Below are 27,298 nucleotides of genomic sequence, written 5' to 3' on the forward strand. Positions count from 1 at the left end.
AAACGACATCATGTGTATATTATTGAACACCCAACTTCCTACAGCATTGCCTGTGGCATGGCCACTTAGAGACAGGGAAGGGCTCCTTGGCCAGTGTTATTTATGTCTTACAAAATGGTTTATATATCGCTGACACTATGTTTAAAATGTTTATACAAAAGAGGATTGACCTGCCAAACTGAGCCTGACTGGAATTTAAGACTTAAACTACAGTATAGCATTTTATGGAAGCTATCATTCTCAGCAACATTGATATTTATTGCTAAAATTATGTTTTTAGAGTTTTTCTGTTTCCTCTGTTTTCCGGCAATGCACATCTTAAAACACTGTATAAATGAAATGAAATTGAATCTTTTTTTAAACAAATTGTAGCTTTTTGTAAATTTGAAGCTTGCTGTGAACCTAACAACATAAAAGGTTATCTTTGAAACATAATTTATTATCGGCAAACCCTTTAGGCCTGTCACACAAATGATGGTTTAAAACTATATAATAATAATACAATTAACTTATAACAATTGAAATTCTGAACAAATTCAAAATGTATTTTTGGTACATAAGAATAAAACATATATCCGTTGATATGCTGCAGTTTGCTTATTTTATAATAATTGTAATAATTTTGTCCAATAAATACCTCTTAATAGTTTTGTGAATTGCATGCATATTGATTGGTAATATACTGTATATGTACGTATTATTCTAAAGTACAAAGCCTTACAGCAAAACATATTCAGGAAATCTTGACATTGTGGCAGTGATGGTGATTAAACTAATTTGGATGTGGTTCAGTACAAGTACAGCCTTTAGCTTGCAGGGACATTAGCTAAATCCAGGTTTGAAGGCCAGAGCCTGTTAAACTGTTGGCACCTATAATCCAGTCGGCACATCATCGGTCAATCTATGTCATGCATCACTTGGGACTCAACCTCCTGCGATTTAGCAAAAAAGCATGTTAGTCAAGGTTTGTTTGTGCACACCAGTGTGTGTTTGATCCAGCCAATTGGGATTGCCTGTAGAACTTGCATGAAATATATTTATAATGCAATGAACTATGGCGCTGTCTGTCTTAGTTTGTTCTCTTTCTTCATGTCATTCCAGACAGACTGGATGATGAGATCAGATCTCTGTGTGGAGCACTGGCTGTTGTCAGACCCCTTTTGCAAACAAAAATCTCACTGGATTACAATTATTGGCAACATGAATGTTAGGAAATGTAAACAGATATTTCCTACTGGCACACACTTCTGCAAACGATAAAAAGAAATGACTTAAAACTTTTGAAAAGAGCTGGGGAAAATACTACTGTTCTTATAACTTTAATAACCTGTATAATATATTACCCATAGCACCATATTTACCTATTTTGTTGCTTTTTTACAACTTATAATACATTTTATAACCACCAATAATAAAAAAAAACTCTTGTCATAATTTATTTCAGAATGAAAAGAGTCAGTGTCCAGCTGATGTTGTTCCAGAGCCTCTAGACATGCCTCTAGAAATAGCTGACGCTGCAGGCCAAGCCAAAGAGTTGCGTGCGTTGCTGCAGGAAGTGCTCCCCTGGCCAGAAGCTTCTCTTCTACATGTACGACCTCCCAGCCTCCTTTCAGACAAGGCCTGTTCCCAGCTTTCAAGTATGGGCCTTCACCTTGGAGACAAAGTAGTCATCGCTGGTCTAAAGGTACTGCATTTATAAATCCAGCATTTCATTAATAAAGCACATAATAGTACAGTTTCTTTTGATACAAAAAGTGTTTTTTGCTCCTTACATATGGTATAAAAACAGGGGTTATAGTTTCTAGTGTTTGAACAGTTTTTTATGACTGATATCGATTGAAGCTGTTGAGAAATCCCATTTAATAGAGACAGGTTCTCTCCTACAAAGCTTCAATCTGAACAAGAATTGTTGAAGAGAAAGTACTTCACAGTTTTCCATGAGGAAAATAAAACGTTGCTAAATGATATCCTTCAGGTGGAGGCATTCAATGACTATTATATTACTACATGCCTGAAAAGGAATAGTTTACCCAAACATTAAAATTCTGTTACCCTAAGTTGTTCCAAACCTTTAAAAATGTCTGTGTTCTGTTGAACACAATGTCAAGTCAAGTCAGCTTTTATTTATATAGCGCTTTACAATTTTCATTGTTACAAAGCAGCTGTACAAGAAAACATATTGACTATAAGAAAACATATAAGGTTATGCAAGTCAAAACACAGGTCAAATATCAGACACACTATAAATTCCTATATGCAGTGTTAATTAAATAAAACTATAAAATTCTAGCAGCCTCCCCGGCCAGGCAAACAGTGCAAAACAGTATGTAAACGGTGACGAGGAACCCAAAACTCTATTGGACAAAGAAGTTTACTTGGAAGAATGTTGGCAATGTTCAGTTCTGGGACATCATCACAACTACTAGAGTAGAATAAAGTATAAAAAAAATAGTTCTTTTGAGAATTAAGGAAAGCAAACCGTTCTGGGGTACTTTTGACTACCATTTAAATTTTTCCTACTATGGTAGTCAATGATGTCCCAGAACTGAACATTTATCCAAAAATCTCCCTTTGTGGTCAGCAGAACAAAGTAATTTATACAGGTTTAGATATTCAATTTCAGGGGGAGTAAATGAGGACAGAATTTTTTTTTGGCTGAACTATCCCTTTAAGTATCAATAAGCACTCGAGAGCTTGTCAATGTGAATTTGAGAAATTGTATGATAAATATGTATAAATGTAAACTACAATTGACAATTATAGCCTATTGTTCAAACGTGTAAAATATATATTTTTTGAAAATGGCACTTGCGCATTATAATCACAAATCTGTTTTTAAAAAGTGAAGTTGCAGGCAATAGTCAGTCAAATTGGCAACAATACAGAGGGAAACATGTAGTAAATATTTAATATTATACTGTACATATTTTTTTTTTATTTAAATTCACAGTCCAACGTCAAATTTACACTTAAAACCTCTCAAGGCTGTTATTGCAACTTTAGATTTTCTAGACTTGAGTTTTGCTAATTTCGAAATGTACCTGTTGTTAACCTAACCTGTGCACTTGTAAACTTTAAAATGATAGAGTAGCCAGTCTTTAATGATGTCACACAACAGAGCCATTTCACTTTAGGCAAAGTTCTGATGGAGGGACCTACTTTTGCAAGTTCAAATCTAGACGGCCAAAGGCACATGACACAATGGATAAGAGCTGCTATGGTTTAACAAACCCATTTAGAGTTGGTATGGAAAATAGATGGTCAGGAGACTAAAGAGTTTGCAGTCTAGGGAATTAAGGGTTTTCTCATCTGCATTGTCCTTGCAGTAATAAATCATTTGAGTTGCGTCCGTCTCTAACGCCCTCACATACCCACACACAAATTAGCCATTAATGAAATCCTCCGCCACATTGGGACTAAAGTGAGCAGAGTGCATCTAGAGATTGGCTAATCAAAACACCATTATCTTCTGGGATCCTTGGCGCCGCTGGCTTTCTTGGATTTCCATTTTACTTTTAACATTATTTTTATCCAAGCTCATTTGCCTGTTTATGAATGTCAGCATATGAAAAAAACAAGATTGGCTCTCCTGCGATTGACCAGTCAAACTACGTAGTCAAACTACATACATTGTGTGCGAATGTGTTTGTTGTTTTCTGCAAAAAAGAAGTAATCACTTTTCATTGCTCTCTCGAGAACAGAGCAAGGTACAGAGAGCGTGAAACAGGTCTATTGAACATGTATTATCTCTGTAGCCCACGCAGCCAGTAAACTATTTCTCACACTGTTACCAGAGAACCCCCGTTTGCTAAAGTGTTATCCGCGAGGTGCTTCTGTGGTCCCGTGATTGAATACATTAAACGGTTGAGTAAACTTTAGTTTACACTGCTGCTCTGGTTCGTTGGTTAGGTTGGCACTCTACGGTTCGGTGGCAGTACTGAATTTGCTGGTGGTCTCTGGGCTGGAGTGGAGCTTCAACAACCAGTGGGCAAAAATGATGGATCAGTGGCTGGCGTCCATTACTTCAGTTGCCCTGATAAACACGGTAAGTGATATGGATATAGTTTCTCAGATTCCTTTTATATTTACTTGCATAGTTTAATGTTAACTACCATTATTAATTTAGGGTTTGGGTAAGCAGTTGGGTACGAGAGGCTTTGCCGTACCCTGACTTGTTCACAATACAGCACTAGTGCAATAGAATACAATACAAATAATAATTATCATAGGTAAAATCACTATAAGCCTTCGTTCCACTTAAAAAATACTATAGTCAATGACTGACTGTGAACGGCAACAGAATGTTTATGTTACTAAGGGGTGCGTATTATATTAGGTAGGTTAGATATTTCCTAAGTCTTTTAGTCATTTAAGGATCAGACATTTTCGTAGTAGAGAATGAATATAGTGTGTTCTTGTAGCTCAATAGTGTTTCTGTGCTCAGATGGTAAAGCATGGTTGTGCAAGATCATGTGTTCGATCCGAGGGAACATCAATAGGCCTACTGATAAACTGTATGCCTTGAATGCAGTGCACAGTGTTTTGAATTTCCATTCACATACGTAAATTTAGAATTTACATACATTAATGTAAATGCAATTCATGCTTGCCTGCTCCTTTCCAGGAATCTTCGCCCCTCTTTCTAAAATCAGCAAGCTCTCTGAGCGCAGCAAAGAGAGTTCCCGCCAGCCTTGCGCTCCCGTTGCGCGCCCAAGACGCATTGACTTGGCACGGGTCACGTCAAAGGTCAACACAGGTACACCTCTAATATACCCGATTGCTTAATGATCCTCTTTACATCAGGAAAAGCCTAGAAGGCACCATAGGCTCAAAGCTAATTAGCATCCAAGTACAGTAGCTTGATAAATTAACTTACACAAGTGTGAACAGCGACAGTGGTGATAAGGTGGTTGGTGTTAAAGCTTTATTCAGTGCCCTTTAGGGTTGTGGAGACAGTAAAAAACAATGTGAGCACTGAAGAATGGAGAACTTATTGAGAGAGCAAATGTCACTTGTGTGCTAATACGGTGCCCACCCCAGGGTCTGTTTATGCAGACATGACACCCAACAATGAAACATAAATGTAGTGGATTTTACATACACAAAACCAAAGAGAACAACGACTGTTTGTAGAAATGTGACTTAAATTTAACAATTTTTTATGTTGAATTCATTTCAATCATTGGACAGTATTGGATAAATGCATGGTGCATATTAACACAGAAAAAATGGCATAAGCTATTGTAAAAGTGATTTAATACACATACACATGAATGAGGGACACACATGGCACCTGATTTGTATAATGACTATCGTGTAGTCTCATACACTACAGAAGAGCCTAGATTAATTTGGTATGTGAATATATTATAAATGATTATATGTACAGTGTATATAGAATATCCTGCACACATTAAGAGCATCAGTTTTAAAAGCATTATAGCTGACACATATAAAAAGTGTCCTGCGCTTTACAAAACTGCAGTTTCTCTCAGAGAAAGTCTGCAGGGAACGACAGTGTACCCACACAAGCTTCCATTAGTGCACTAATGTTGATGAACAGCTGTTCTCTTGACCTCTATTACACAATAGACTTCCTTTTTCACTCTGCGTAGGCTGCTGTTCAGCATGAGTGGATGGTGGGCAGTGGCGTTGCGAGGGTGGGGCTTTGAGGGCTTAAGCCTATCATGTTTTTCCTAAAGCCCCTCATCTTTTTGAAGATTTAAAACGTTTATTTCACAAACAAGAGTATAATCGTGAATGAATTTGAATGTGTTTTTGCGATGCGGGTCTTGGTACATTATCGTTTTTTTTACACATTAATTTCATTAAATGCAGCTTTGCAGCACTAGTTGTTTTAGGCTGGTAAGCAGTACCTGACCCTGTCAGCAGGTGGCACTGTTTCAACAGACGTATTTTTTTCACTGAACTGTGGTCTGCGAAACTTATTTCTAAATTCTAATAATACAATTTTACGGTTTCCAAGTTGTTTTTGTGCAAACTTTAACCAATACAGTGTAGGCCTTTGTCATGGAGAAGGCCTAAAATACTTTCCTTTTTATTGTGCACATGAATGAACTGAATGAACAACTAAGGCTGTTAAACTGGATCTTTTGTTGTAATGAACCATCTTATATAAGCAGATAGTTTGCAGATGATATTTTCTCCAAGTAGTACGGGTTTCTACTAGTACTAGCATACAGCTGTGAAAATATTAAGAGCCCATTTCAAAGACCACTTTCTGTTTTTCCGAATTGACATTTTTGAGGAACAGGATGTGGTAAGGTACATTATCTTTGTTTTATTCTGTGAACTACTAACAATATTTCTCCGAGACACTTATCCCACGAGAAGAGACACGAGAACGAGATGAGATTTTTAGAATTCCTCGATGAAATATATAGGGAAAGATAGTCTCTTATTTACCTTAAAAACACAAAAACTTGTATTTTATTAAACAAATTAAACTTCTGTTTTAATGAATTATATTATGCAGTAATAAACACTGCAAATTCTTTTGTCACTAACTCAACTGACAGGCAGTAATCTCACAAAGATAATGCTTTGTTTTCTTAACAGGTGCAGCTTTTAGTAAAGAGCTGTTGTTGTTTTCTCTATATGCTTTTTGCATAGTGCTTGTTTTAGCAGAGGTGGCAATCATGTCACACTGTCAATCCTCCTTCCTCCACTGAACTCTCATAGTCTTCAGAGAAACAGTTTTTATGCTAACATTGCATATATGTAAGAGACAGATGATCCGATTTTTGAAGAGGTTTGCATGTGAGTGTATTTAAAATAACGTAATGTGAGTGTGATGAGCAGGGTGGGACGAGAGCTGTGAGGGAACGGCACAAGGCCGGTGAAGTGAGCGGTCTCACACCGTTACCTCACGGCTCTCTGCCCGCCCTGCTCGTCACAGTGAACTTGCAATTTCTATACTCTACTTGTTGTTCAGTCCGCTGCTGTTTAGCAGCACGTTCCCAGAGCTCTGCTGGCAGCGCAAACCATCGCTGTGGACACGAAAGACACACATGTTTACATAGAGAAACAGTGGGAAAGTAGCGCTGCGGAGTGGAAAATCACTATGTCTTTATGAATGGCCAGACAGGTCACTGTAGCTCACATACTTTGTGCAGTTATTAGCATGTTCTGTACAGTAATGAAAACAGGTCGCACCACAACAAAATGTGCACACAAATGCTCCGAAATACAATTTGAGGTTGCACAGGTTAATTTTAGGGAGCATAGGCGACTAAAACGGTCACAATTTCGAGTCCAGCACTCCATCCTGCCAATTGTGTAAGGATATTGTATTCTCGTGCCACGAGATCTCCTCACACCCCTAAAAATATTGTTTCTATTTACATTTATTTGCAGACAATGAAAACTGGGGAAACTGTTGAACATAACAGACCTCAAATACTGCAAAGTAAACAAGTTCATATTCACTTTTAAGCAATACAACAGTCATATTTCTTCATGTATTTAGGAAATGTTACAAATTTATGTAAAATGTCTCCTGATATACACTGCTTTTGCAGTCAAGAGTTAATACTTTTAAGGCATTATTGAGAAAGCAGATGTGTCGTGGGTTAAAAGTTATTTTCAGATGGCTACGCCCCCTATCCCTTCCAATCTTAGCAACGCCTCTGGTGGTGGTCTTTAGACCAAATTGGTGTAAGATTGTTCATGTCTTTTTCTAAACTCTCAGAGATGAACATTTCCGATATGCTTTCCTCTAGGGCTCAGGTATTATTATTTCAGACAGCTATATGCAGACATATGGATTTTAATAGTGTGGCAATAGCGCTTTTATGCAGAACCCTCAAAGCTTTGTATTTAACATTGGTTATGTTTTCCGTAGTTTTCCCCCTTAATTTTGTTGTTTTTCCTTTTATGTTTTTATCATTTTGTTAATTTGTTGCTTTTATTTCTTTATGAATTCAGTAAATAGTAGGTAGAAATGTCAGCACAAAACAAATCCAGTTTTGCAATAATGCATTTTATTTCACAGACGTAACACATCAGGGCATTAACGTTCTGTCTAGTTTGATATATAAAAAAAGTTAAAATGATTATTGATTTTATTGCTTAGACATAAACTCTCCTTCAACACAAAGTGGAAAGTGTACTGTATTTAAAGCACATCTTTAACAACTAAATTATTGTAAGCTACTTTTTTCTTTATCTTTACTATTCATTTAAGGAAAACACAATTCCTTTAATATTAGTGAGTGTTTTGGGCCCATCCTCTGTTGTTTGATGACAATGATAAACCACATTCTTTATTTTGCTGCTGCCCCTTTAAGAGTGCTCTATACAAATATATGGATCTAATATACTGTGACGATTCCGTCTTGTTTCCCAGCTGTTAACGCTCATAAAACAGACTACTTTTACATGGAGCCTTGCGTATATGTGAATTTTTACGTAATTTTGTGTTTATTTGTCCATTTCAGAGTAAGAAGACGTGAAATAAAACTCAGTTTAGTAGTTTGCGCTCTGACTCTCTAGATGCGCATGTTTAAACATGTTTTCTGCATTAGCATCACACTGCATACAATACACAATTCGTTATCATTGCTGTTTTCAACCTTAGCCAGGGACATTTTAGTTTTCTGCAGGCTATTGATTTCCTTCCTCTTTATCACCAAAGCATTAAATAACCCTTCACCTGCTCATATTACGTCTTTGTGGGGCGAGAGCACTGATAGATAAGCGCATGGCTGAAGGAGGTTAAATTAAATGGAGTGGTTTGTCCTATCAACTCCGCCATCTGGACGAGGTTTCAAACGAAATGTGCATGTAAGAGTTCAGTACTGTTCTCTCCATTTAGTTCTGGTTTTCCTGCCTGCTTCATGTGCGCACTTCAGCAGTCTTAGGCCAACCCCTAATGCTCTCATTGGTTCAGACGCTGGTGATGCCCACCCAAAGCCAGTACCGATCAACATCCAAACCCTTCTGCAACCCATGGTTTGTCTGTATGTTTCAGAGCCAGTGAGAAACGGACTTTCGAAATAAATTATGCGTTAATGCACCATAAAATTATTGTCAGCGTTAATTAATTAATGCGTTAACGTGATAATGATGCATTTAGTTGCCCAGCCCTAATATATATACAGTAAATATTTACTGAATAAGCTTAACTTGTTGTATGTTTTGCTGTTTTTAATATTTAATGAATTGTTTTCATTTAATTTATTAACTTGACTTATAATAATAAGTATAATAATTATGGTGGTTGCATCAACAACAGTGTTTTTAAACAGTTTACTGTTTCTTCCATTTTTATTTTACTTCTCTTCTAGAACTCTAGCCTTACGCTGCTCTTTTATAAACCTCATTATTAAAGTTCTGCACCTTTTCACTTTTCTGTTTCTGCTAGTTTGGAGGACTTTTGGTTAAACCAGTGGATATCAAATGGATACAGTTATATTTCAGGTCAAAGAGAAGGCTTTCAGCTTTAATTCATGTTTTTTTTTCAGGGGGCTCAAATATAATAAGACAAATTAATAAAATCTAGATTTTTTTCATAATTTGCAGGCAATCACTGCCTGAAGTCGGAAAAAACATAGACATCAGCAAAGACTGGTTTCCTCCTTTGAGTTGCTTTGCCGGGCCTTTACTGCAGCTGCCTTAATTTGTTGTTTGTTCATTGGTCTTTCTGCCTTTAGTTTTTTTTCTATCATGTGAACTGCATTATCGATCAAGTGATTGAGTTGGCCATTGCAGAATATTCAATTTATTTACCTTCAAAACGTTTTTTGGGTCATACTCCATCTGTACTGCGAGGCATCTACTGCATTTGGCTGAATCTGGACAGACAGTCCATTCGGTGGGTTTACAGCAACAGCCTTCAAATGCAAATGTCACACATTTTAAATTGTGAAGAAATAACGAATGAACAGCATTTGAGTTAACTCTCCAATGACTTTTGGTCCCTTGAAAGGGCGGACGTTTGGAAAACAGCTAAAATTACAGATTTACAGAATAACAGAAATGTAATTTACCCCCAAATTAATATTTATAATATTGTTCTCACCCTCATGCCATCCTAGATGTATATGAAGGAAGTAAATGTTTTTTTAGAGTATTTTAGACTCACTGGCCAATTTGTCTATTCAGTTGTATTAAATTTCCATTCAAAACTACTACTAGACAAAAATAAATAAATAAGTAAAATAATAACTACAGTTACAGTTTATATATATATATATATATATATATATATATATTGTAGATGTGTTTATTACAAATCTTACACATTTTCATCGTCCATTCCTTTCACCAAAATGCGTATTGGGTGGACAAACCAATACCAGTTCCTTAAAACATATTATGTTATTTGTGGAGTCTTATAAAAGACACTGACACCCATTACACCAGTAGACATTACAATAACTTTCTTTCCTTCTGCTTCTATTTTGCCTGGGGACCTTTTTTGTACACTGGAGTTACTTACCCCAGGCGAGTATAGTCCCATTATCATGTTTTTGAGTCTTCCCTCGGCACTCCATTATTTGCTGTGAAGTGACGGGTATGTTCGAGTAATACTGTATGCACAAATACTGCACTATTTTAATATATCACGATGACTCTTCAGGTGGCTAGTGATTTGACAGCGTTACCCACCCCAGTTGGGAAGTCTAGTAGTGAGGTGTTATTTTCAATCGCTGCGATATGACTTACTTCCTTTTGTTGATTATGGTTATCTTTCTATATGGTACAAAAAAGCACATACACTGATCATTTAAGTGAGCCAAACAACTACGGTATATTAACAAATGTATTTTGAAGAGAAACGATGGCCGCGCGAAAGAAAATACTTTATATTTTGACTTTATTTAGCATTTAGATAAACCATAACAATCATACTGTTAGATTGATATTCAAATATGGTTTGAGTCGTGATCTCATGAATTCTTGCATGTATTGTGACAAGTTGTCATGATATTCAGCAAAATTTTCTTTTTTGAATGAACTGATCCTGTAGGACTAATTCTCACATCCTGGAAAGGACTCCACATAAACTGGTCTCCATAGAGCACTTTTTAAATACAGTATCATGCATGGTCAAACACCCATTTACCAAAATGCTTCAGGTATACCTCCAATTTTCGCATATCCAAGCAACACATTGTGTTTTTAATGACACTTTAATGATGTAACTGTCTTTTCATCCACTGCTAAAGAAATGACAGATCCCTGTTGACTTCACATCCATGCCACTTTGAGGTGTTTCTTTTTCAATTCCATTCCCAAGGTGATTTGAATAGTGGACCGTGGTGAATGTTTGTGTTCCCTGTTGATTGATCGTCCTATGAAGGCAAGCCTAATGAGCAGTTCTCACATCGGTTTCAACAGACTGGCAGTAATTTGTCATGAATAAGAAGGAGGGAATAGAAGTGGCGTGTTTGTTACTGCTGTAACCCTTAGCAGTATAGCTTTTATTTTATGCGCGGGTGTAATACTTTCTTTTGAAGTGTAAATAACCAAGATCCAGAAGTCCAAGCTTTTGGTAGCTTTATATCTTTTAGAAAGTGATTCATGTATTTGCAATTCGAAAACAGACCACTAAAATAACATCCTATGGGATTCATTTGATTGTCACAAAACTGGGTCAGCTTTATGCAAAAACATTGAAGATGCCATGGTGAGTCAGTCCATTTATCTATGTTGAAAAATAGGCAACAGGAAGCAGCTTTGTGCATTGGGTGAATGAGATAGATTTTCTCCGTGCATTAGGTGATTGAGGTCAGTTTGATATTTGTTTGACTGATGTACAATCGGTTAAAAGGATTTTTGGTATCTTAAACCTGTTAATGAATTAAGAGTTACTGAATCGAACTAATAAAAAACTAGGAACAGGCACAGTTTTTGTTGGCACTTGAAGTGACCGTTGTAGATGTAATGCTTGATATGCCCTGCTCCTTATCATTTAAGGTAAAATGACTGAAACAGGCTTTCATGGCTTAGCTGTAGCCAGCCTCCAAAATGTCTATATACGGCTTATTGTGGCAAAATATTAAATTAATATCTGTGTGATTCTGCTGAGAGATCTGTTCTATTGTTAATATTGAACAGTTGGCAAAGATTGGTGATAATCGGTCTTGTTAAGCAAACCATAGACCTGGAAGTCTAGTACGGGTACAAGTGAATGCAGGTTTTCAAACTCCTTTGGGAGGTCCTTGTGTTGTGTTGCAAATTATGAGTTTTGGTGCTTTTGTTTTGGCAGTGTTGAACATGATTTACACGTTCTTCATTTTATTCTACAGTGCCCTCAGTTTTTGTATAATTGATTTAGGCAAATGAGGGATTATTTCAAATAATTAGATTTCCTTTCCCCAATGACTTTTTTTCATATTCCTAACCATTAGAAAATTTGAAAACAATTTGAAAATTCCAATGAGTACCCTCTTTACAGGTGTCCTAACAGACTATCAAAACTGTCCATCTCTTGAACTGTCATTTTGAAAAGAATACCTGTTGCAAAATAATTAAACTTCTGTTGGTACAACATTTACAATGTGCTTTCTCCTATATTAATAGTCCATGTTAGGTGATATTTGCCAGTGATAAGTGTGGCTACATCCGTCACCAAGTTTTATAATGAACAGAAATAAAAAAACATGCTGGAATATCATTTTATGCGACCCCCTCCGGCCTAAATGAGTCAACAGGTTGGATATAGATAACGTCTCGGTTACGTATGTAACCTCTGTTCCCTGATGGAGGGAACGAGACGTTGTGTCGAACCGACAGATGGGGTTCGCCCCTGAGAACCTATCATCTTCTGACTATTTTGAATGAATGAAATTGGCGAATGAAATTTGCATGCCGGGTTCCGCCCCCGGATATCCGGGTATAAAAGGGTAGCCGGCGTGCTCATTCATACACCTTTTGTGCTGAGGAGCCTGAGAGCATCTCACGACTGCTGCAGCGGACGGCTAGTGTTGTGGCATGAGGGACACAACGTCTCGTTCTCTCCATCAGGGAACAGAGGTTACATACGTAACCGAGACGTTCCCTTTCTGTCGGTCTCTCGACGTTGTGTTGAACCGACAGATGGGGTTCCTATTGAAAACGCCACACGGGCGAGCCACACGTGAGCGCTATCGCGAAATTTGTAACCTTCCAGTGGGCAGGCAGGGGCTCCCAGAGCTTTTGGCAAAGATGAGTAGCCCCTGCCCTCGGCAACCACAGACGGAGGCTTTTTTTCTCTAAGCGAGAAGCCGTCCGGTACCGTAGGGCTACTGGGTAAGGGCTGTTCCCTCAATGTGGACATGCGCTACGGAGACCACTTCCCACCATAGGGGGAATAAAGTGGAGACATCAACATGGTCTCACCAAATAGGGGAGAACTCATGGGAGGTATGAGCGGAATGCTGCAAGGTGGATGTCCACCTGGGGGAGGTCATGGGTTGCCACGAGGGGAACCATCTCATGACGACATCACTACGTGTGGGGCACTAGGTCCGGTTAGAGTATTATGTAATAACTCAGCTTGATACCTGGCCATAGGCGGCAGGGCTGCTCCGCCGAGCCCGCTGCCCTGAGTGCTTATTGATGGACGGACGGACTGCCTATTCTTCACCCTCGGGGAAAGAAGGGAGACAGCCCATAGCGCACTGATCCACCTAAGAAGGGGAATGGCGCTATGTGCAGGCGTACGCCCTACGACCGCTGGTCTCACTGTTGGCAAGACTCGAGCTGCCGGTTCCCCACGGAGGTTGCAAGCCTCTGCGAGGTATAGCGTAGCCCAACCCGCAACTCTACAGATGTCTGCCAGAGAGGCGCACTGAGCCGGTGCCCATGAGGAGGCCACACCCCGAGCGGAGTGTACCGTCACTCAAATGGGCACGGGCTAGGATGGGCACGCCGAAGTGACGGCGTGTGCGATCCAGCGCGACAACTCTCCTTGGAGACAGCACTCCCGTTGCTGACCTCCATAACGGACAAATAGCTGCTCAGGGCTTTGAAGCCCTCCGTGTGGTTCGAGTAGTGGCGCAATGCGCTTACTGGACACCCCACGTACAGGTTGGGTCTTCTCCCGGTGTGGGAGCGCCTGCAAGTTCACCACCTAGTTCCCGAAGGGGAGCGGCGGGAACCTTGGGCACGTAAGTCGGCCGGCGTCTCAGGATCACGTGAGAGTCACCAGGCCTGAATTTTGGCAATCGGTGGACACGGAATGCTTGCAGGTGCCTCACCCTCTGGATGGACTCGAGCCCCAGCAGGGCCCGAAAAAAGGGGACCCAAATGTCCACCTTAAGGCCCCAAGAGGGTACGGGGCGCGGACGAGGCCTTAGCCCCTCGCACCCTAGAGGAACCTAATAATCAGGTCATGCCGCCCCAGAGGCTCACCAGCAACTGGTACGAGATAACCGCGATAGCGGGTACCCACGCTCCAATGTGGAAGGGGAAATTACTCCCCAGCCTCTCATGCAATAGGACAGCACCTTCCTGAGCGAGCAATTCTGCAGGTCTTCTTCTCGAGAAGAGCACCAGGACAAGAAGGGGCGCCACTTAAAGGCATCCAGCCTTGTGAGAATGGCCCTTGCCTGAGTGATAGTCTCCACCACTGTGGGGGGTGGATCATCCAGGAACTCCTCGTCCCATCTGGAGCCAGACCCAGACCCTCGACTGCCACAACGTGCCCATCCCCTGCGAGTAGGGCCCTTCACCAGGGGATTTGGCCAGGGGGAGTTGTCGTCAGGAGTAGTAGCTCCGAGGACCAAGTGTAGTTGGGCCCGTAAGGCGCCATTAGCAGCACTTGATACTCCCTTCCCAGACCTTGCACAGGACCTTTGCAATGGGGCTCACTGGGGGGAAGGCATACTTCCACTTGTCCCGCGGCCAGCTGTGCGCTAGGGCCTCCGTGTCGAGGGGGGGGCCTCGTCCAGGGAGTGCCCAGCGGTACTGAGTGGTGTTCAGGGAGGCAACAGGTCCCCCTGTGCCCGCCCAAACCACACCCAAGCCGGCCCGCAGGGGTGGAGTCGTCACTTCCCACGAGGTGTCAACTGACGAGAGAGCGCTTGGCTGTCTGGTCCAGGACACCCGGTGGGCGTGTGACATGCAGGGGCTTTGTCACCAGGGGTGACCTTTCTCGACATCGCCCACCTGCGCAAGATTGAGTCTGAGGTGTCTCTCCGGGCCACTGATGTGGACATCGTCCGACCTAGGCTGCGCTGCCACCACGGTACCCGGAGGGCCAGTCGGTGGCGGCACTACTTGGGCCGGTCTTACTCCGTGGGGCTCTCTTTAGCGCCCTGGCCTGCAGGATGGCCATGGCATAAGAGTGGTGGCAGCTTGGCCCACGGCACTGCCAGCCTCAACACCAGAGATGTCGAGACCTTACATGCCCTGGACGGTGAGTCTAGGTCAAGCTCCCCAGGTGGCCGCCGTCTGCGGATACCCGCGACTGCATGCTCCACCCAGGGTGCATTGACATAGTCCCTAGCTGCCTCCGCGCCCCGAGGGAAGAGAGGGCGATAGAGTCAGCAAGACGGAAGCACGCCGAAGGGGGCGCTCCAGGTCTTACTGAACTCCTTATGCGCCTCGGTAAAACTCGGCACTTGAGCTGGGCACGGCTTGGAGTCGCGCCCGGACCCAATGTGCGAAGTACCCAGCCGCAAGCGCCAGGGCTGCGGTGCACCACAACCCGACACTCACGGCGGTCCGAGCGAGCATGGCTGACACCTTGACGTCTGCTCTCACCTGTGCTCGACCTCCCGAGGAGGGAGCTTCGGGGAATCGCAAGAGTCTAATGGCGGCAGGTCGCGCTCCGATGTTGCAGGGACACCTCACCTCCACGGCTCATGTCCGAGTGCGTGGCTGAGGAATAAGACGGCTTAGGACCATCTTCGGGGAACTGCTAAACAAGCGAGACGGGGCGCGAGCGGCCGGCTGACGGATTAACGCTCACGATAATCCCCACATCACCTTTGTTGCTAGGGCCGTAGCCGCTACGGTCACAGAACGGGAAGCAGACGAGGTGGTGGCAGGATCTTGAGAGAACACAGCCACCATGAACCCCATCTGTCGGTTCGACACAACGTCGAGAGACCGACAGAAAGGGAACATCATTGCACTTGGTATTTCAACACCAGGCTGTGATTGGGGGAAATATACTCTATTCCTGATGTCTTTTTTTTGTTTGTTTATCAATTAACCTCGTAACTTGTTTCATTAATGAAGTCTTTAGCCCATGACGCTCTGTGAATATGAACGTTTAATGAGATCCTCATTCCCAAACAGTTTTTAAGGGCTGGAAGGTTAAGTTGTCTTGTCTCCTGTGGCCTATTTCCTGCTTCTTTAAGTACGATAAAGTTTTTTAGGTCTTGTTAGATGTCTGTGTTGCTGTGCCAAGGCTCGGGCACTTTTCCATGGTTCCACAAGATTAACATTTGGCCAGGACTCATACAGGCTTCAAAGACTACATTTGAAAGGACTGAAATTGCTAAATAGTTAAATAACTTGACTTTGATAAATGCACATTTCATTTTTGGAATGATGTTGGATTTATGTGTGCAGGATTAGTGTTAACATGGACATTTTAGCTAATATTACTTTGTAAAATTGTTTCTAAGTTAACTAATTGAGGCTTTATCTGTTTTAATACAGTCAGGATTAACAATGATTTACTATTTACTTGTTCAGAGACGGCTATATGTAAACCAGATTTATGCTTTTGAAGTCTATACTTCATGGCTCTGGCACTTCCAAAACTTCCAAAATGGTGAAAAGCGGTAAAGAAAGATACTCGAATGAAGGAATGACTGTGACAGGCTAATGTACCTCAATGTAAAGTATGAGTTTATCAGGGCTAAAACATTGTTCTTGTTCCATACTGTTGTTGTTATGGACATGACTGATAGATACAACCTAAAATATAATGAAAGTTTTGGTTCTTTTGATTTCTCCTTTGGGTCATTAAGCAATACAAGCCACATATAAATACATACAACATAAAAAAACCTTGGCATCCACATAACATGCTCTTAAAACTACAAACAGGATTTATGACTATACCTAGTTCAGGTAAAGCTTTTTAGGATTGGATATTATTGGATACTACTATTATTGGAGATGTATCGACCTTTGGCTTTGTAAGTTAATCACACCTAGAGATTGACCATTGACTGACCATGGTCGAAAGCATACAGCTCTGGACCCAAGCCCTGCTTACTATAATTATGATAAATAAAAGCAACATAGATTCTTTTTTGGTTTCAGTCCTATTTGAGGTTTTGTCTCTCAGCCAAAATACATAATTTGGAGTTCATCCTGGTCTGAAATCAGTAGGGAAGCAGCCTTTGTAACCTCATGTGACCTTTAGAAGCTGCCAGGTCTCGATTTGTGATTGTAAGATGGACCAATTTTTGCCGTTTATCTTCAGAAAGGTTTTCACACATGGCTCACTACACATATTTGCTAATTCTTTGTTTCGCTTGGGCATTTAAAGAACAATTAAAAGGCCTAGGTGCATTCAGTTTTGGGCCAGTTCTTGTGATGCTTCTCCCACAGTTTCCATAAAGCAGTGTTCATACTGACAGAGATACGCAGCAACAAAGTAATGGAGTCACTTTCATGGAGGCTTGACAATGCGATCTGGGTGTGTCCAGTGATCCGTCATAAAACATGCAAATGATCAGTGAATGGAGTAAACTGACAAGAGACATGATTCTCCAGGTCTGTTATTCCAAGTTTCATAAAAAACAGAACTATTTCAGGGCGTCTGCAGACTGGGCACATTTGCTGGGGTCCGAACCCAAGTGCGATTGTTCTCGGCGCCTCCAGCAGCGTTGCTTTGGATTCACACTCAACTTGTTTGTATTGAACCCAAGTGCATTTGCGTTCATCTTACGTCATCATAAACGTGCAATGTGCATAAAAAAACAGAACACTGGTCAATATTTTCGGTTTTCTATTAATTTGGTGCTATTATGCGCACCAGAGTAAACAGCACTTGATCTTACTGTATGTACGTTATACATGTATGCTGACGGCTTTCTGCTGCTTGAAAACAGACTATTTTCAGAAAACAGCGTATTACCATTCATTTGCCGTTCTGACTGCACTCACTACACTACAGTTCGAGTGCAAATGTATTCTGACCACTTCCTTCAGGTACTCTCGGGTTTGGGCCCTTGGTGCGCACCAAAGTTCGCTTAACAGCTTTCACATTAAGGATATTTCAGCCGATATTTGTGCTGTACTTAACTAAACTTCAAGTATGAAAGCCACCTCAGTAAATGATTTTAGTCATGCTTAAGAGTTTCTATCGTTTCTTTTTGCAGGTCTTTCACGCAGTTGCTCCACCTCCTCGTCGTCTCTGGACTCCAGACAAACTTCATCCAGGCGAGCACAGCGGCCACATACACGGCAAAGAGCACCACTGCGTCCATGGCAAGAACGGACCCCTCCGAGTACCAGATTTACCCCACCACCATCCCGCTCTCTAACCACCACCCAACACTCTGGTACTTCCTTTTTGAAAACGCTGTTTTTTATCTCAGATTATGTGGACATCTGTTCCATTTTATGTCAAATTGTGCATTGTGTGTATGGAATAATGTATTGAACTATCAGCCATTCATTACTGCAAAACAAACCCTGACAGGTTGGTCAAATAACCAGCACACTGTACAATATCCTTCTATACGAGACAGGTCATGACGTATTCATTTAGGTTAATTATTGTCATGCATTTGGAATAAATAGAGAACTGACAACAAATATTATTTTCCATCAGTTCTTGCTCGCAGCAGGACCCCCTTAGAGAACAGCATGGAACACGAGAACGCAGAGGTGCATTTGGGGGAGCGCGTACTAGTGGTTGGGCAGAGAACGGGCATCATCCGGTTTTACGGCAAGACAAGTTTTGCTTCAGGTACGACACAATTGGCACCTACTGCACATTGCTCTGCCCTGCAGTGTACGACTATTCCAAAAAGTACTCTGTATGTCTCAGTTAATTGTACATTTTGAGAAATTCAATAACCAATCCTTTGCCAATGTTCTTGGAACTCTCTCCTTTGTATAACCTCTGGATGAATTAAAGCCATATTTCAGCGGCAGCATACATGTCTATTATCACACAATGGAGGGAGAAACATTTTATAAATGAGTTAAAGGCCAGCCACTCAAATTCGCGTAATGCACACTTTATCTGTCATACTGCTGGGACTTTATGGCTTGCTACACTGTTGGGTCTTGAAATTGAACACATCAGTTTTTTAAATGTATTATGTGTAAAGGTTATTCATTTAATGTAACTGTATTTACTGATGTTTGACTTTTTGACTTCAAAGCACAATCAAAAGACACTTCAAAGGCACATGTAGCTCCCTGAGCGCCTTTGTCTGTGAAATGTGACCACCACTGCACTTCCGCAATAAAACACTAGCTGTAGTGTACGTTTTTCAGATTGAAGCAAATCAGCTCTGTATTAGCTTATACTGGATACTTGTTTGCATGACGTTCAGTCGAAGCTTTTGAAAATTGTCTTAGGCTTCACCGTATAAGTTTAGTTTTGGGAAAGAATGCAATATAAGTCCCTAGTTTGGCAGAAATACCACTTCAACAAGCATTCTGTGTTTAAGAGAGAACACAGATCTTATCTCCACTTTTATTGAAGAGGTGCTCAAAGACCTGACGTGAAATCTGTTTTTCTCCTAGCGTACCCTCTTCATCCGCTTTTCGTACATTTATAGAATGACTTTTACCCTGTGATCTGCGCATTGTTTACCGTACAGAAACTGCATGCTTGTTTGTCCCTGCATTACAAAGCTTTTGGAAAGGATATAACTGGATTTAATCAAATCACAGGATTTGGTATACGTTTGTTACAGCTTGGCTGTACTAGGAGATAACAGATTGGAGATTGTCAACCAAAGCCCAGGTCGGCAACTGAATTGCTACGTTTTGTTGAATTGCCGTGAAACGTGTATGTTTGTATACTGTTCGTTTCTCTGACAGGATTTTGGTTGGGGATTGAGTTGGACAAGCCGAGCGGAAAAAATGATGGCTCAGTCGGAGGAGTGCGATACTTTAGCTGTCCCTCAAAACACGGAGTCTTCGCCCCACCCTCTCGAGTTCAGAGGCAAGTGTACCGTGCAGGATTTGCACTCATAACCACGTCTTAACTGAGCCTTATTTCTGGTGTCAAGCTGACTTGTAGTGTGATTATTTCTGGCCGACTGTGTCTTTTATTGGTGGACAGACATCCTGACCTTTGCGTACAGAAGCATTAATAAGATTGTGCATCGACATTTGCGAGTCATTTCTGCATGAGGGAAAAGAGTCACCACAGAAAATAATCACCCTGCCCTTGTCCTCAAAAGACATTTAAAATGAGATCTCAAGATGGGAACTTTATATTTAAAATTGAGCTTTTGAGTTAAGTTTGCCAAGGCAAGCATCACTGTTATTGTGACTCTTAATCTTACTTTAGGTCGGTTCTATTAAAAGTAACTATATAACTATTAAAGTTACTTTGAATTAATTAATAATAATAGTTAGGAAATATCATCTGAGCTAAAGAGCTCTCCGATTCCAAATTTTCAGCCAAATATTATCCTTTCTTGCATGGAAAGCTTATATGAGATAATGTATTTAAAATGTTTATAATGACCCTTATGAATGGTTTTGTGGTCCAGGGTCATATTTGATTTGTAATGCTGTGATTTCCAGGTGTATCACAGCTGTGCAGATATTCAGTAGAAGAACTTGTGCTATGTGATAAAAATTCAGGCTGCAGTTAATATCTCCTTAACTATAAACAAAAATCAATTATTAAGCAAGTACATAAAAGGGTTAAAAACTGTCTCCTTTCCTAAAGCGGATTCTCAACAGTAAACTTGATTTATAATTTGAGATGTCAGGTAGACTTCGTCTGTAAATATCAGTTTAATGTTGTTTGACTTCAACCCACATAAAGATATTTTATGTAAAGTAACTTGTAATTTAATACTTTAAACAGAGATGGTGATATAGATGCAAATATTGCAGATTGTAACTTTAATTCAGAAATTTGGCTTTTGATTATTAAGCTCAAAGCTCATTTGCCTTTTTATGTACTTTTCCTCCTCAATCACTCTTCCATTACAGCCGTAATCCCTTCCAGCGGCAGCCGTCTGCCCTCCATTTGTCCCTTTCTACCTCTTGAGTGTTTTTCTTCCCCTGCTATTCAACACATGGTCGACATTCTTCTCCATCTGTCATGAATCATATATTCTTAATTCAAAACTATTCAACTATGCAATATTCCTATTTCAGATTGCATTGTATTTCTCAAAAATCAACGACTGGCTGATAAGCAGGTTGTTCTTGAAGCTTTTTCGTTTCTCTTCTTAATTAACCCTCAGGGCAGCAAGAAACACGCCACCAGCTATGCCAGTGGCGATTCACTACGCACTGCTTTGTGCAATTCAAATAAACCATTTATTTAAATACTAGGAAGTCCGCCTGGAGCTCCGGGCAGTCAGTGGCAGGCTCTAAGTCCGTCTAGAGGCACACTAAGTGGGAGTTTTCCGAATGTTAGTCCGGTCAGAGGTACACTAAGCCGGGCTGGTGCTCGGTGAGGTCTGCCTGGAGCTCTGGGCGGGTGTATTCCGAATGATAGTGAAGGCTCTGAGTCCGGCCAGAGTCACACTAAGACTCTGTCTTGTGCTCTGGGAGGTCCGCCTGGAGAATTACTTGCATCACTTAATATTCATATAATATACAGTATACAGAAAAGCATTATGGGGATTGGGCTGTGTTACATAAGGGGAGTGGTTCTTCACAATTCACTCCTTTATTGAATCTGTCACATAATGTCTTGGGGTGCCAATGCTATTTCATGTTGGTTCAAAATATGTTTGTCATAAAAAGATCTGTCATAAAAAGATCATTCGGAATCATTTGTTTTTTCTGTACTAACATAAAAAAATGTTTTGTGAATTTATTCCTCTTTCTTACGTACACATCAAATTGTTTTTGTCACTTTTGCAAGCATTTGTCAAAATAAACCCATGTGACTGTCACCATTTTTAAACTGATAAATTTGTTGTTTGACTGCATACAGAGTAAACTCAAGGGTAACATAATGTGCCTTGACAGTTTTCTGGCACAACGTCAGTTGTATAAACGCTGTGAAAGAAGTCCCATTGAACATTGGCTTTGTTTTAACTAGCAGGATTCATGGCTCAGTGGACTGTCTATCAGAGCTGTCCTCGTCTCGGATGAGCTATTCTTTCACAGGTGAGCTGTCCCATGCGTCTGCTGTCTTATTCACTTTCCTCAGTTAGATATTTTAAGACCGGGGAAGGTTTAGACAGTTCTGTCATTTTAAGCTTTTGATTAATGTAAGATGTGTTTTTGCTTCAGGAATCCGTCGCACTCTTAGCACTTCCTCTGCCATTGCCACACAGAGAGAACCAAATCGAAAAGGTACCAGGTGGGTGTAAAATGAACACACATCTATCTAAAGAATTCTTATTGAAGAGCTGTACTGTATATGGGTTTCTACATTTGTTCAAAAACTTTGTTTTTTAAGTTTCCTTTCGTTTCCATTTTGTATATTTTAATACAAGTGGCAAATATCCTAAATGACTTATCACTTATTTTGTACTCCCTCGTTTCCTCATTCTCAAAATCTCTTTTGTCTTCTGTTCTTTTCTCACTTGGCGTGTTCCTCAGGAACCGTTCCAGTAACCTGCGACGACGTTGGAGCGCATTAAGTGTAGGATGGGGGGCTTTAAAGGCAAACAGTAGCATTGGGCCAGGGCCCAACAGAGTGGGTGGCACAACTAGTTCCTCTGGCTCGGATAGCACTGTGAAACTCCACCTGGGTATGCAGGTCTTGCTTATAAGTGCCAATGAGATGGGCATCATCCGCTACATTGGCACAGCAGACTTTGCCCCCGGCCTCTGGCTGGGTCTTGAGCTGCGCAGTCCGAAAGGAAGAAATGATGGTTGTGTGGGCAGTCGACGCTACTTCAGTTGCCGGCCTGGCCATGGGGTTCTGGTCCGGCCCAGTAGGGTCACGTACCGCGGTATCAGTGGAGCCAAGCTGGTGGATGAATGCTGCTGAGACCCTCACACACACACCAGAATCACCTCGCCACCCATCTGTTTTAGGCTTTATTTTGTTTTTATGAACTTCTTTGAACTTTACAGTCCAATCTAAAGACACTTATTATCTTGAACTCCTTTATGAAAACTTCTCAGACATTCACAGCTGAAATATCCTCAAATGTTTATATCAGATCTCTTTTGCTGACAAGGTTTTGCTTTATCTAGACATGAAAATGCAAAGGGGTGTAAAGTAAACAGCAATCTCTGAGCACTTTAATAAAAAAAATGAGAAGGAAGAGAATGGCTTACATAGCAGCAGTCTTGAAGACGATTTAATAACCTTGAAATGTGAAGCTATCAGCTCCTCAAATCCTTCCTAATGTCTTTGAAAAGTTCCCACAATAGACCAGAGTTTCAACTGTCAATAGAACCAACTTTATAACATGGCACTGCAATCATTCATTCCTGTGCAGGAGCAGATATGATTAAAAAAATAAGCACTTTAATACTATCATAATCAGTTATTACAGTTGGAGAATGTAAACTTGATGTTCGACAGCGTTTCTTCTGATAGGGTTAATTACAGTAGGTTTTCATTTTGCCTACAATGTTACCCATTAGGTAAAGTTATACATTGCCCAAAAGATCCAGACTAAATCAGTACTTGAAGATTTGCAACAGTTGTTGGATTAAACCAATATCAGAGGCATGGATGTGTTGGACAATTTGGTTCTGTTCATCTCGGATCATAATTTCTGAGGCAAACATTTGTTAAAATGAATCATTGTTATACAATGATTAGTAATATCCATTTTGCAATTCCTGAAATAAATTTAGAAACATGTGGGAGAAGTTTGCACTCTCCATATCTGTTTACATTGATATCACGGTTTTAAGTATGGTAATCAGAAAAGTCTCCTCTAATGTTTTTCCTAATAATTGCTTATTATTCATAAAATTTAGGAATAAAGGGGAACTGTAACATTATATTATTTACATTTAAGTTTATTTAATTTATTCTTATTTTCCCCCCACATCATTAAAGCCGTTTTCTAAAAGGCTTTATTTTGTCAACAATTTATAGTCCAGGTTTCATTTTTTTATATAAAAAATATGAATATGTTGGCAACTACTGTAAGTGTGTGTTTTCTTAGACTCAAAGTGGCTTTTAACTTGTCTTAACAACCCCCCGAACTTAAAGTCTCTACTCTTAATAGTTATCCAGTCATATCACTTTGCACTAGTGAGGGAATGAATAGGAAGAAATCTTTACATTTTGGTACAGTAGATACAGATGGGTAAATGAATAAAACAAGTTTTAAAACATGACTAATTCCAATGGAAACTGATGTCTTATTGCACCTTTTAGCCTGTTTTCAGAGGTTTCTTCTGTAATGTGTGTTCATTATCTGCGTAGCAGTGTGTTTGGTGTATATTTTGTCTGAATTTGATTTGTGATATTTTAGCAGCAATTAAATGTTATGCACGTAGGGTGTTGGTCAGAATTTTCAAATAAAATTACAATTATAATATTTTAGATTCATATATATTTATATTTGTGTCATCATGAAATGTATGTGAATAAGTTACATTTGTTTTTATTTTTAATGTTTTTGTTTTAAAAGTGCATCTGTACTTTCTTTAAAATTAATGTCACTTTTTTGTTTTTAATTTAATGTCATTAAAGAGATGTGTACAACTTCTAGAGTTTTCTGGGTATGTTGTCAACGTATGAGTCACCATGTTTTAAACGTAACATTTTCATTTAGTCATTTGGCAGATGCTTTTACCCAAAGCGATTTACAAAGAATTCAGTGAGCAATAAGCGATATTAAGTTAAGCCATATTGACATAACCAGACCATGAGGTTGCTTTCACCTATTAATTTAATTGGACAGCAACTGAAGCCACTACAACCTGACTTAAAGCCGGGAACAAAAGTTTAAGATTTCGTTTTTTTTGGCATTATTATTTATTTTCATGTTCGTTCATGGATTAACATGATGTGGAATTGCTTTATGAGACTAAGATTAGCACCCCATGTCTTTCTAATCTCTTGATATCTGAAGAATGTGTAGTCTATTGCTGTCATATATGTGCAAACAGCTTGAAAGGATTCATACTTGGTAACATGCTGTATTAATGTCTATTTGAAAATGGACACATGGACAGCAGGAAAGCTTTGCTGGGACATTCAGATCATGCTCAAGTGGTTTTTCAATGGTGTAATTTATGAGAAGCCTATTCCGGAGACCGAGGCAGGCTGGATCAATATATTTCTGCTATTCGGAGCCTGCCATCTGCATGTCAAATCAAAAGTTAAGATTTGACAGTGTTCATTTATTCAGTTTTGGTTCTGCTTCCGCTATGGCCCTATATAGGAGAGGATGATGTGCTGCTGCAGTCCATCAGATTATAAGGTTTAACATTAAGCTGCCTTTCTTTATTCAATTGTTGTCGAGTATTTATTCGAGCAGTCTTACTGTGATATTTAGTAGTTTAGGCCATTCTTTTTAGACACAGCGCTTTTGGCTTTACAAAACTGCCACTTGTGGAATACAGACTAATCGTTTTCTATTTGTAGTAACCAGAGGTCCCCGGCTCAAATTGAATACATTTCATATATTTCCTGTAGCTCAGTGGTGAGAGCATAGCTTTAGCAATGCTAGGTTGTGGGTTCGATCCCAGGGGATCACACATACCTATGTATAAATGTATAGGATAATGCAAAGTAAGTCGCTTTGGATAAAAGAGTCTGCCAAATGTAAATACATTTACGTAAAATCTTTGCCAGCTCTGACACATATGCAAACTTTCATGAGTTTTCGAGCATGTTTAGGGGTTAAATAATGTGGTTTGTTTCAATGGTAATATCAAATCATCAGTGTACGGGTCATAATTTACAACATCCCCCAAATTTACTGAAACTCAAACAAATATAGAATCCTAAAATAAACAACTCAAAGCCAGTTATTGTGCCTCAAACCGATTCTTTTTAACATTAACTCAGTGCCAAAAAAGCACTGAAAGTATTCGGTTTAATGCAGTTGTTTTGATAGTGTTGAATCTAAATGTATATTTTTTTCGTCTATTTGTTCTGGAGACATTTCCCTTTTATAAGGAATATACCAAAATGACTATTTTTTGTTTTTAATACATTTCTCATAGTCACATTTAGATCCCCATTTCTATCTGAGACTAAACCATATAGGACCTTAAAAATGTTGTTCCCAAGAGAAGAGTCGAGCACAAGAGCATTAAGATATTGAACATTTCTTGAGTTAAGCATGCATATTTTGTCAAAAATTACACAAAAAGTTTTTTTGAAAGATCACAGATTTTACAAATAGATATAACAATCTCTGTGTTAAAATAAGGTTAGAATGCTGGCTTTCACCCCTCCAATATGTCTCCATATTTCAGGTGAAATCTTCATATTTACCCTCCTTTACAAATTACTTAGTTACTATAGCATTTGATATTTTGGCTTTCATGACTACTGATGTTGGTCTTGCTTCTGTTAAAAACATAAAATCGAAAATTTAAGCCAGTGAAATATTCAAAATTTGGTTGATTTGACACTAAATAGAATACATGAGGAAATACATTTACTTCTGAATCAGAATAAGCTTTTTCAAAATGTTCACCATTTGACCCTTTATGACCCTGAAACATTTGGAACTATTGATGGGTCAGCTGACATCATTTGTATTTTTGCTGGGCCTGTATCTGACTCATTATAGTCTCCAGAGGCTTGTGTAGTGGGGCACTAAGCACCGCTTCAGGCATTTTCCTCTGGCCCTGACATGCCGATCGCTTTGGAACAAGATAAATCTGGACTTAACAGTCAACATGACCTTTTCCCGTTGCTCCACGGTCCAATCTTTATGCCACCTGGCAAATTAAATTGTGTTCTTTTTTTGTTCAGAAAAAAAGGCCCCACAGTTACCATCTTTAAAACTCTTACTTTCACCAACTCTTACATTCAACATATATAGCCATGGGCATAGTGTTGGTTCTTTATCATTTGCTCATTTCTTGAATTGTTTTAAAGTTGACACAGTTGTCTTTTCATTATTCAGAAATGTCAGAAAATGGATATGTCCTTTTGCATTTACTATATGTGAAGTTATGCAATATACAAAAACTCAAATGTGTTTTTTCTCTATAGAACTTTGACATTTTAACATTGTTTTACATTGCTATCCCTTTACACCATCCTAATGATGTGTTGGAGAGT

General features: G+C 39.8%; 1 protein-coding gene across 1 annotated transcript in view; it reads left to right on the forward strand.

Annotated features, from left to right (window-relative positions):
* The window catches only part of LOC306895158 (CAP-Gly domain-containing linker protein 4), a 38,213-nt gene extending 13,452 nt beyond the window's left edge, over positions 1 to 24,761 (forward strand). The window contains exons 7-15 of the mRNA XM_079458183.1: positions 1,445 to 1,684; positions 3,910 to 4,045; positions 4,625 to 4,756; positions 18,297 to 18,479; positions 18,752 to 18,889; positions 19,978 to 20,101; positions 22,178 to 22,242; positions 22,369 to 22,438; positions 22,681 to 24,761. Of these exons, the coding sequence (XP_079314309.1) occupies positions 1,445 to 1,684; positions 3,910 to 4,045; positions 4,625 to 4,756; positions 18,297 to 18,479; positions 18,752 to 18,889; positions 19,978 to 20,101; positions 22,178 to 22,242; positions 22,369 to 22,438; positions 22,681 to 23,074 (1,482 nt within the window). The 3' untranslated portion in view covers positions 23,075 to 24,761. The remainder of the gene's footprint in view (positions 1 to 1,444; positions 1,685 to 3,909; positions 4,046 to 4,624; positions 4,757 to 18,296; positions 18,480 to 18,751; positions 18,890 to 19,977; positions 20,102 to 22,177; positions 22,243 to 22,368; positions 22,439 to 22,680) is intronic.
* Positions 24,762 to 27,298: the final 2,537 nt, after the last annotated feature.

Source organism: Barbatula barbatula (genome assembly GCF_947034865.1).
Source record: "Barbatula barbatula genome assembly, chromosome: 6".
NCBI lineage: Eukaryota > Metazoa > Chordata > Actinopteri > Cypriniformes > Nemacheilidae > Barbatula > Barbatula barbatula.